This window comes from Amblyomma mixtum, chromosome 1 (assembly GCF_055824585.1).
Source record: "Amblyomma mixtum isolate Tamu chromosome 1, ASM5582458v1, whole genome shotgun sequence".
Lineage (NCBI taxonomy): Eukaryota > Metazoa > Arthropoda > Arachnida > Ixodida > Ixodidae > Amblyomma > Amblyomma mixtum.
In genome coordinates, this window is record NC_143012.1 from 311,333,856 (window position 1) to 311,345,759 (window position 11,904).

Below are 11,904 nucleotides of genomic sequence, written 5' to 3' on the forward strand. Positions count from 1 at the left end.
CAGGGCTTCCGCCCGCGCCAGGCGCCGGCCATTATGGTCCTCACGGTTCATGTTCGCGGGAAGAGGCCGCACGTGGAGGGCGCATCTCCACTGGGATGGAATACGTACGCGCTCTTCCATGACCCGACGATGTCTTCCACGCGACCCGACGATGTCTTCGGCCGCGGCGGTGGAGGCTCCACATCAGAGGCGCTGCAGCTCACCACGTGACGCTACAGCAGCGGTTTAAAGCTGAGCTTGCCTCGCACCCCAACTGGGTGGAGTATCTGTTCTCGCTTCGGCGAGCGCGGCTTCGGCCGCTTCTTTTTGAGCAGCGTCCGCTCCGGCGGACGCAGTTGTTGCTGCGACGCGCGTCTTTTCTTTCCTTTTCTCTTTCCTCTGATCTTTTAACTCTCCTCTATCTGCACGTGGCAGCGGTGGTGGCTTGGCTCGAGCCAGTAGCAGGCCCGTGCAATTTCCTCTTCATCCTTCTCTCAGTCACAACAACAACAACTCTCCGGGCACTTACGAGGCGGCCAGGTGTTGGGATGCCGCCTAGAAGCAGGGCTGATTTGAACGAGAAGCGAAAGCTTCAGCGTGCCACAGAGACCGATGAAGAGCGGGATGAACGTCAACCAAGGAAAGCCATGTATTACCAAGCCTAGCCATCAATATGCTTCGCATCTGACTAGGCTTAACCTTAGCTAAGCCTCAGCCATTTTTTTGTAATCGGCTTGCCGGAAGCATGGAATCACCGACAACAGTCGAAAAAGCTCTGCACTGTCCTGTCCAGAATATATTTCGTGGTGAGCATATTTAAGGGCTATCGTGGCATATTTAAGGGAAAAAAATCTCTGCCTCCCCCGTAACCGAGAGTAGAGTTAGCATGAAATGCAGGACGATGCAGAAGCGTACGCGGACACGACGAGACGCAGGCCTGACAATGTATATGCAGCGCGTTCGAAACTGTCTAAAGTGCGTAGAGGCGAAAGCGTTTTCCGCACCACTTTGCCTATGTGACACTGGTGACGTCACCACTGGATTACATCACACATAATTGATGACGAAGTAATGACAAAATACTAATTAGAACACTAATTACTGATTAATGACTACATACTAATTAACTGCTAATTAATGTCTCTTAAGCTACGCCTTTAGAAGTGGAACGCGGCAGCGTGTTGTAGCGCTGCCAGGCAGTCCACGGAACGCCACCACCCGCTCGGCGTGATGTCTTACCCTTCGAACGCGCCGCTATTTGAGGAAAAGAAATGACTCGGTAATTCTCTGTCATCTCGGTGGACACGCGAACCGCACCGTACAGGAAGGGAGGAACGCCACCACCCGTCCGGCGCGATGCCTTGCCCTTTGAACGCAAGGCTTTTTGAGGAAAGGAAATTACGCAGTAATTCTCTGTCATCTCGGTGGACACCCGAACCACACCGTACAGGAAGGGATGAACGCCACCACCCGTTCGGCGCGATGCCTTGTCCTTTGAACGCAAGGCTTTTTGAGGAAAGGAAATGGCGCTGTAGTTCCCTGTCATCTCGGTGGACACCCGAACCGCACCGTAAAGGAAGGGAGGAACGCCACCACCCGTTCGGCGCGAAGCTACCGGCGCTTGTATGCCGGTCCTGTAGTAGGGCTTAGAGAGTCTCGTTAAATCTCGTACGGTGCCCGGATGTTCTCGTTTCAGTGCCCGGATGAGTGGAATTCAGTGCCCGGATGTTCTCGTTTCAGTGCCCGGATGAGTGGAATTCAGTGCCCGGATGTTGGCTCTCGGTCTCGGCGTGACGTCACCACACTGCCGACAACGGGAGCTAAAAGCATTTCATGCTTAAAAAATGCACTGGATGACCGCAATGGGGTGCCAGTATCCCTGACTACATTCGTATCATAATTATCGTACAGCGTTCCGGGCGGTGTCATACGTACTATTGCTCGTTGCATATAGCTTACATATGCTAGTAATTAACGTTGTAAGCTAGCTTGTGACAGGGATCCTAACCGACGACTTAAATTGTGTGCCTTCCCAGACTCCTTCCCAGATTCTTCACCTCTTTAAAGCCGCCGAGGTGGATCGGTGGCTATGACGTTCGGCTGCTGACCCGAAAGACGTGGGTTCGATCTCGGCCACGGCGGTCGAATTTCGGTGTAGGCGAAACTCTAGAGACTCGTTGGTCGGTTTATGGTTGCTGTATGGCGTTTAACGTTCCAAAACTACACAGACTATGAGTGTCGATCCCTGTCGCGGCGGTCGAATTTCGATGGAGGCAAAATTCTAAGGGCCTGTGTATTTTGCGACGTCAGCGCACGTTAAAGAACTCCAGGTGGTCGAAATTTCCGGAGCCCTTCCCTAAGGCGTCCCTCATAGCCTGAGTTTCTTTGGTACGTTAAACCCCGCATAAACCACACCAATCTTTGAGCTGACCACAGAGATGTGAGATATTTCCTACGCCACTTTCTAAAGGCCTCAAGAAGGCGGTTGAGCGGCTTCTTCTCCTTCTCACCAATACATTGTTCGGCCCGGTAGCACTAAAACATTTTGCCCCCTCATTCAACGGCAGCTGCCCGCACTGTAGAGCGGTGTCTTCGGACACTTAATTATCACATGGTGTGGGCCTGCACCTCCAACCCGGCTATTCCCCCCATTCCCAACCCAACCCGGGAGGACTGGGAGGCGACCCTGCTCGGCCGCCACGACTTACAGGCCCAACAATTCTTAGTCGGACGCGCCCGCATAGAGTAACATAGCCCCCGGGGGCTGGGCCAACGCCACTGGGGACCCAAACTTGGGACGTCTACCTGGTGCTTGTAAGGATCGGTCCCTTACGGGCTGATCCAAACATACCTCCTGTCCCTGCCTAATAAACGTTTTCACCACCACCACCATCGCCGCTTCCTTTCCTCAAAAACGAATTTTCGGGAAATTATCGCACATCGTTGCGGGGGGTGTCGCACGATTTCTCTTTGCGCACAGCATGCCTCAGGTTGGAGGCTAGCTCATGACAGGTATTCGAACCGAGTGTCCCATTCGGACCTTTGTGGATTCAGCGTTTGTGGAATCAGCATTGTTGTTGTTGCGACTGAAGGAAGGATGAAAAGGAAAGTGCACTAGCCTGCTCACTCGCTAGATCTGAGCCACGGTCGCTGCCACGCGCAGGTAGAGAAGGGATGAGAGGTGCGAGAGGAAAGATTGGAAGAATAGACGCGTGTCGGAACAACTGCGTAATCTGCGTCAAGGTCGATCGCTCACGGTGACACACTAATGTTTTCGCCTTCACACCATGTAAGCTAATATTCTGGAGCTAAAGCTCCACTTCTCGCGTACAAACCTTGAAGGTCATGTTACGGCGCGGATATGACCTTGAAGCGAGCTCAATAAATTAAAAAAAAAAACAAGAAAATTGTAGTGTAGTTAAGAATAGAATCCGGGTCTCTGGCATGCGAGAGGGGGGCGCTTCCCCTCCGGCATGACTGTTTTCTTTGTTTTTTTTCGACACTCAGAAGTGAATGAAGGCCCTTCTAGTGAATGAACAGGAGGCCAAGAAACGTTTCGAGATATACCGACTGTTGCATCAATCGGAGAAAATCGAAAAAGCATTCTCTTAGGTGGTGGACTTGCCTGGTTCGGTCAGAATTATTCGGAAATGCCGATTGTCCGCAGCAACTGAGAACCGAAACCGCAAGACTTCACAGCAATGGTACCTGTGACGCCATCTAGCACCCGCCGGAGAAGCGAACTTCTACGAAGGAGAGAGAGTGGAAAACTGCGCGGTTGATTTAAATAAAGGAACCCGTTTTTCCAGTGGGTGCAAGATGGCGCCACGGGCCTTACTTCTGCGAAGTTTTTCGGTTTTGATTCGCTGTCGCCGCAGACGATGGGCATTTCCGACCGAATCAGGCAAGTACGCCCGCTAAATGGAATATAAAACAAAACTGACCATCAAATGCAACCGCTGTGCGAAATTTGAGCCCGAACAAACTTGCGGTTAGTCTGAGAAATTTTTTTTTTATTTTCTCTGAGTGACGCAAAAGTCGCTATATTTCGCTAAAGCATGCTGGAGCTGTTTTAGGTTGCATAGCTTGCTCCGTGAGCAGCCGACAAGTAAACCAATAACGTCTATTTCGGGTCAAATGAAGGGGAACTCTGGCGCGCTGACTAAGAGGTGAAAGAGTAATGGGAACCAGGACGGGAACAGTGAGGGAAGTTGGGAAGCACTGATCGCTTGGTTTGCTGCAAGCCAACAGATCCGTTTGTTGATGACAATGCTTGCTATACCACTTAGCAAGTTGAAATTGTAACGAGGTTATTTGCAGATCTCTATCAATGTATTTTTGTCGAAGGAGAGTACAAAAGATCACAACAGTGAACGAAAAAGGAAAACTAACATAATGTGCATTAATAAGAAACTCTAGCGCCTTTACAACCGGACTCACCTTAACACGTTGCACCATTGCTGAGAATAAAGCTGTACAGGCTCAACAAAGCAGGGGGTAGAAAATGTTTGTCCTAAGTGTGCGCTTTCGAACGCTGTACATGAGCAGCCTTTTCAACCACTTGGAGCTTGTAGTCTGCCCCAATAAAATTTGGATTGGATTGGAAGAAACTGAATTTGTAGTTTCGGCTTCGAATACTAGTTCTTTGATGCTTGTCACCCAAACAATTAGTATTTTTTAAGCCACAGGGAAGAGGGTATAATGCTAAGAAGCAGTACGCCGACCGACCCGGGAAATGGCACTGCTGAAATTCATGCTTTTAAAAATAAGCACTTGGAAAGTTAATTATTACACTGTAGAGTGTGAGCACGCCCCAATTGCCCAATCCGCTGAGCCACCATAGCGGGGGCCTTTCGGACCGTCATAGAGTACTCTCGGTATGCAGATTACAAAACATGTTACAAAATGCGGGAAAGTACAGTGGCCAGGGGAAGGATGCTCACGGGCGTTGCGCACAGCATGGTAGGCATGGTAACTGAAGGCGAAAGTAACGCCTCGTTGCGAGGAATACTGGGCCTCTAAATATTTTTTCAAGTGTGTGTTCACTGCATGCAGAAACTTTGCTTTTAAATGCCTTTCGTAAAGCCGCACCTTCCTACTACGTGCACGCCTATAATAATACACAGAGGAACTCTATGAATATAGAGCACAATACCATGGCACGGCCTATGGTCCGTGCGCTGGAATCGCGCCAACTGTGGCCTCTCCTCCGCGCAGCGGCGCAACCTCCTCCCCTCTTTAGCAACTGGCGCGCCGGTGGGGGGCGCAGCTGCGCATAGCAACCGTGACGTCACAGAGTAGCGGTAGAACGAGTGCGCACGCGTCGGCGGTGGCAGCCAGCTGCACCGCCGCTCCTTCGCCAGTCGTCTCGTTGCAGTCGAGCGATACGCATGGCTCCGAAGCGGCCCAGAGAATGATGTATGTATATACCCGATGTCCAGGGAAACTGGCTGGTGATTCGTTTTCTTCAGCAGGTTGGCCAGGATCTGCAGAGATGCTTTTGAATCGGTGAAGATAACCCAATGGCCGGCGGTTCGGCGCAGGATGTAAGAAACAGCTTCCTTAATGCCGTGAAGCTCAGCTGTCGTAGAGGATGTCCTCCGCTGCAGCCGGTAAGAAAGGGCATGGTCTGTTGAGGGCACATAAAGGCCACAAGAAGAGGTTTCTTTAGTAGTTGAACCATCGGTGAAGATATGGGTGTGCTGCGTATATTCTTCGATTAAGTAGGCGAGAGTAGCTTGCAGAAGCGCTGCCTGTGGCATGCGGCTCTTTGCATTCACACCTGGAACAGACTTCTTCACCTTTAGAGAAGAGAGTGTCCATGGAGGAAAGGCCAGAGGTAGTAGTTTCTGTGGCTGATTAATAGTAGGAAGGGGCAGGAGCTGTACTGTCTGGCCAAAGCTAGAGTTGCTGTGAGTTAGGTGGACACGGTGTAGGAAGTGCTTCTTCCCTTGCAGGACATGGCGGAGATGGGTACGCATAGTTTCCTGGGCGGCAATCACTTCTAGTGGGAGGCATCCTGCCTCCGCTACTGTTCCTGATGCAGAGGAACCCTTTGGGAGGCCAAGACATATTCGCAGGCAGTTGTTCCGTGCGGCATTGAGAGTCTTATTGCTTGATGTAGATAATCTTTGAAGCACTGGTATACAGTAGTGCAAGGTTCCTTCAACGTAGGCTTTTTCAAGCAGAAACATTGATCGCCAGTTGCTACCCCACCTTGTTCCCGCCATGAACCTGAACACTTGCGATGCTGCAGTAATCCTCTCGCGGAGTTTTTTGATCTGAGGTGACCATGACAGATTATAGTCGATTACAACACCCAGGAATCGCTGAGACCGTACATATGGCAGCGATCATCCGCCTAGGAGCAGCGGATATCGGGTCATCGTTTTTCTTGTAAACGCCATTGCAACACTCTTTTCTGGCGAGAGACGAAGACCTCTGGAAGCCAGGTACATCGAAATGTGCAATAGCGCTCTCTGAAGACGTTGCTGGGTAATCGGTTCAGATGCAGATATCATCAGCATAAATTGTTATGCGAACCCCTCGCGGAAGGTTTCTTCTTATGTGAATAAGGACACTATTGAACAGGAGAGGGCTGAGCACCGCTCCCTGTGGTACGCCCCTCTCCACTGCGTGAAAGCGTGTTGGACCGTTTGGAGTGGTCATAAAAATTTGCCGTTCTTTTAAATAATGCCCAATCCACTTGTATAGCCTTCCTCCAAGGCCAAGACTGCCAAAGGCTGCGAGAATTGCATGGTGAAAGATATAGTCAAAGGCGGCCTTGATGTCTAGGAAAACGGCTGTCGGGATGTACCCAGCATGAAGGTACTCCTCAATTGATGAGACGAGGGCGATGATATTGTCAGTCGCAGACCTGTTTTGACGGAAGCTTGGGGCACAGAGGCATGCATAAAGACTTCCTCCATGGATAGAGGCTTGGGGAGAGGTTTTTATTAATTTTTTAATCACTTGATATCACCCCCTGCGCATGCGCAGCGTAGCTACGATGAAGCGGCTCGGCGCGTCGTCTGCTTTCCATGGGTCGTGACGCGTGGCTGCCGTGGCCCCAAATCCGTTCGTGGTGCTAGCGAGCGCTTCTTGAGCAGCGCCAGGAGACAAGGGCAAGAGAATGGAATAATCAGCTTCCATGGTGGCGTCAACGAATATGCACGTCGGTGGTGAGCGTTGCTGGATCGCAGGGACGTACGGCTCTGCAAACACAACAGCAATGACGCAGGACCGCGCAGTCCATTCCGCCTCTCCGGCGCCTCGGCGATTGCATTTATTTTGTTTTCACTTGCATTTCTTTGCGAAGCGCAAGCACTCCGCAGCTCCCCTCCAGAACCGCGCGCTGCATAGCAGAAACATTGGAATATAAATAATTTGTACTCTTTGTATACCTCGTAAGCGCTGTTAGAATAGCGCGAACACTGGCGTCGCACGCATAGTTTTTAGCGAGGGGGCGCTTCGATGGAGGCGAGACCCAAAATGCACTTATGTACTCTGAAGATTCGTGTTGAATTTCGATATGCATTGGCTGTCGAAGCTAATCGGCAAAGCTGCGCTGGAGGAACCTCGGACTAGTGTTTGGAGGCTGTGCCGATTGTCACAGGCCACGCGCTCCGTTTTGGCAAGTTCTTTTCATCGTGGTGGTATCCCTGCCTCCCAGTCTTTAATATAAAATCCGTTTGCGGTGCACGCCGTATTCTAGCGTGTGCTTTAGAAACAGACTCGACGGCGCAAGCACAATGTCATTGCTAATGGAGAGTGAAAAACGAGAACGGAAGCAAGAATGCCAGGTATACAGCGCGCTTCGCATTTAAATGCGTCCCGTAGGATGCTTCTCTTAGCTAAACCGGTGTATTGTTCGAGCTCAAATTTCGCACAGAAGTGGAATTTTGTCGGCAGAATTCTTTTATGGTACATTGTTTGGGGTACTTTCCTGAATCGAACAAAACAGTCGGATATTTGCATCGTCTGCGGCCACGACGAAACAACACAAGCCGCTACTTCAGCGATTGTACCAGTGGCGCCATCTCGCTTGTCGGCCGTGGAGATTGGTCAAAGGAGGATGGGGGGAGGTGTTTTGCGGGATATTTGAAGGTGCTTCGTTGTGGAACTGTAAAATAACATAAATAAGGACTAATATATTGTAACTGTAATTGATTGAAAGCAAAAATAATATTACTGCAACTGAAAAATAAAATATCTATTTTAAATCATAGTTCTAGCATTGTGTATATTCTGAACGCTTACCGCGGCCGGTAATGCACATGCGCAGATGAAGGAATCTGCACGTGCTCATTGGCGTTGCGAGGGACTGTTTCTGACGCATACCATCCAGGCGAGTTAACATATAGTTGTCGTATACGCTACCATTGCCCGCATCTGTCAGGAGCTGACTACACGCGGCACGGTTCTGTTAATCACGTCAATCTTAACTTGTTTTGCAGGCTTTGCTGTTGACTGTGTCAGTATTTTCCCGCCTTTTCTTGCGAATACGAAGAATATAGGAACAGCTGAAAACTTATGTGCTGTTTTGACGATAGTAGAGAAACAGAAGCACCGACAATATGAAGCGCAAGTTATATTGATGGTTCACGCGGGAAGGCATGAAATATATGCAGGACATGCCACTCTGATCCGTTTGTGGTGGGATGTTGCCGAATCAGCGCATACGCACTCGTGACAGGCTTCGCACCGTATAAATAACATGCTCTTCAGCGTACATGAAACTGTCGTGAGTTCTTGCTTCATGTTGTCTCCTCTCCTGCACGTGTTGCACGTATAAGTGGGTGCGCAGGTCTTCACTGCGTCTCACCAGCTAATCAACTTCCACGCTCTGCATGCGTGGCAGTTCAGTCGGGACCAGTTGTTTCTTTTACTGTAAGCGGATTTTCATTGTAACCTCGTTGTAACGAAGTTGAAGGGGCCTGGCGATTACTTCGTTATAGCCGTAGCTTCGTTACAACCCGTGTGGACCGAGCTTGCAAGGGGATAGCTATTATTTCGTCATAAACCATTTAGTTTCCTTCTAAAAAACCTAACACTCGCCAAGAAATTCAAGAACAACAGGGTAAAACACAAAGACGTTTCGGGACCCCTACGGATCCCCCTACGGCAGGGGCCTGGCGATTACTTCGTTATAGCCGTAGCTTCGTTACAACCCGTGTGGACCGAGCTTGCAAGGGGATAGCTATTATTTCGTCATAAACCATTTAGTTTCCTTCTAAAAAACCTAACACTCGCCAAGAAATTCAAGAACAACAGGGTAAAACACAAAGACGTTTCGGGACCCCTACGGATCCCCCTACGGGACCCGTAGGGGTCCCGAAACGTCTTTGTGTTTTACCCTGTTGTTCTTGAATTTCTTGGCGAGTGTTAGGTTTTTTAGAATGATGTCATTTCCTCGCCAGACGAGTTTTCGTCGAACTCTGGACTACTAAACCATTTAGTTATAACGAGGTTCTCGCCATTGCATCCTTAGCACCCATTTAATGGCCGCATTTTATCTTCGTTTTTTTTTTTACCTCTTCCACTCTGCTCTCCTTCTGTCTTTATCTCCCAAATTCCCCTCCCTACGCAGAGTAGCATGCCAGCGATTTTTAAACGCCGGCTAAATTCTCTGCTCTTCATTAAAGAGTCTCTCTCTCTCTCTCTAAATTTATGCTTACTGTCCAGCTGGCCGGTAAATTGGACCCGTGGGAATTCCGTAGTCAACATTTATGTTCAGACCACTCCGTCTTTGACGGGTCGAAGTGTGTTATCTGTACACATCATCTTGCACTGTATACGCGTGAACAAAATGCGCCGATCAAGAACAAAAAATAAGGCTGCTAGGAAGTTAAAAAAAAAAAAGAAAGCAACTGAAGCCACTCGAAATCCCTGATTCTGCTTGCGGTATTGAATTTTCTCCAATCATTCTCACTGTTTCTTCCTTTGCTCGACAGACCGCAGAATGTGTGGTCAAGTTCTCATATCGACCACGAAGCAACCAAAATTAGGCCTCCTTGATCAGCAGCCCTTGCAAGTTTCCAATAATTTAGCTTGGAGCTACGCATACTAAAGGCGTACTAAAGTTTTTTTTTCCCCCACGAAGACATACTAAGTACGCCAATGGTCTCGACTACTGAGTACGAGAGACTATATATCTTACTCAGTATTCACGACCATGTTAAATATGCGACCTTTGACCTCCTAAATAGACCGAGCGCTGATTGAATGGCCTCGGTGTGCAGCTGTTCTGAAGCCCTGATGGGGCTTTAATGTTTTGATCGAGCGTTTTCCGTTCCCATGGACACGGCGGCAGGCAGCCAACAACACAAAGCTGTCGGCAGGAGCAGCGGTCATTTGCCGTGTCCGAGTTCAGCCGCTATCTCGTCGACAGTCCATGTTTTACTGTCTACCAACTGTGAATGCACCGGCAAAGGAGCGTTCGTTCCGAACTTCTTCATCATGGAGCTGCCCCGGGAAAGATCCGTGTGAAGTGTTGTTGCCGGCCGGTTGACTTGTCGCGGGCTGGATGTTGCGTAGCGTAATGTTCACTTGGCGGCTTGAAGTCCTTTTGGGGCGAGGATCGAATCTTGGACAATGGCAGCAGCGAAGCGAGCTCGGACTAGTGGCGAGGAATTTCCGCACGTGGGTCTTTTGACTCGCTGTCGTTCCTACCACCTCCCTGAGGTTTGGCTACCCGCTTCCTACGTGCTGCTGTATTGTTAGGCATGCGAAGCAACGCTCTCGTTCCAGGACGTTTCCTGACACTAAGCGCACACCTGGTGCTCCTGGTGACTCTTCTGTGGGTGTACGACGAGAATGTGAGGGCCTGTCTGCCGCGGGACTTCAGCGAAGAACAGTACGCCGCCAAGAGCACCGAGGTGATCGTCGGGCTCTCGCTGGGACTTGTAATGGCTCTGTTCGAGCTGGTCGGCTTCCTGACCGGCGTCTCAATGTTCTTCCCATCGCAGGCCCTCATCTCGACCTCTTCGCACTGCGCGGCCACCGTAGCTCTAGCGTACTACGTGGTCGACCTTTGGGACTGCTCCGCTTACTGGTGGATATTCGCCTTCTGCAGCGTTCTGCCCGCATTCGCGGAACTGTGCGTGATTATAGGCGTCGTGTTCTTCAAGAAGATTCCCTAATGAAGGCAAGGACGTCATTTCAGCCTTCACATTAATGCTTGCTTTTATACCTGACAAGTGAGACTATAGTGTGTCGAGGCACATGCATCTTCTTGCGTTAAAACTAACATCTAGAAAACAGTAATAACGTAAAAAATAAACCAGTTGATTTGTGTTTTGTCCTAAGACGTTGTCGCTTGCGTTGTCCGTGTCATTCTTTTGTTCTTTATTGAAGCAGCGCTTTCCAAAACAATACTTTCTGAAACAATTTCAAGCAGCTTCTATGGGACAACTGTACAGACGTCAGCAAGGCTTCTCTGCAGCACTACAGCAGTGCTGGAAGAACAAATAAAGTGCAATCTTAGCACCTCTGCTCTGTTAAAGGCTCGGTGCTTTCGATTCTATGTGTTTGTGTTCGAGCTCAACCATTGTCTGTGAAACCTTCTGCCTGCTTCATAGTTTTGCTTCGCTTTGTCCGATCTACGCCTCTGGTGCGTTGTAGACAATTCTGTTCACGACTCTACGTATTCCCCTTGCCACTTAAAGAGATGGTTGTGAGGGAAGCGTAACCGGAGCAGGCAAAGAGGCTGTGAGATGAGATTAGGAAATATGCTAGGCTTAACTGAAAATTATCGGAAGAGGCCTTTGCCGGGCACAAGGGCTTTACCTGCCTGATCATGATATTGTAGCAGAGAATACAAGTTTGTTCTCCCCCTCCTTCATTTTCACTTCTTTGACAAAAGCACTGCGCAAGTAGTTCATGCGCTAAACACCTTCTCTTGACATTGAGTTCTTAGTGAAAGCG

General features: G+C 49.6%; 1 protein-coding gene across 1 annotated transcript; it reads left to right on the forward strand.

Annotated features, from left to right (window-relative positions):
• Positions 1–10,359: 10,359 nt before the first annotated feature.
• LOC149372431 (transmembrane protein 107-like) lies at positions 10,360–11,470 on the forward strand. The gene has a single exon (XM_089586329.1). It carries the CDS (start codon positions 10,704–10,706, stop codon positions 11,118–11,120), a length of 417 nt encoding a protein of 138 aa, XP_089442455.1. The 5' UTR covers positions 10,360–10,703; the 3' UTR covers positions 11,121–11,470.
• Positions 11,471–11,904: the final 434 nt, after the last annotated feature.

Excerpts from the sequence above, each read along its gene's own strand:
- LOC149372431 (XM_089586329.1), top strand. The coding sequence starts at position 10,704 with ATGCGAAGCAACGCTCTCGTTCCAGGACGTTTCCTGACACTAAGCGCA.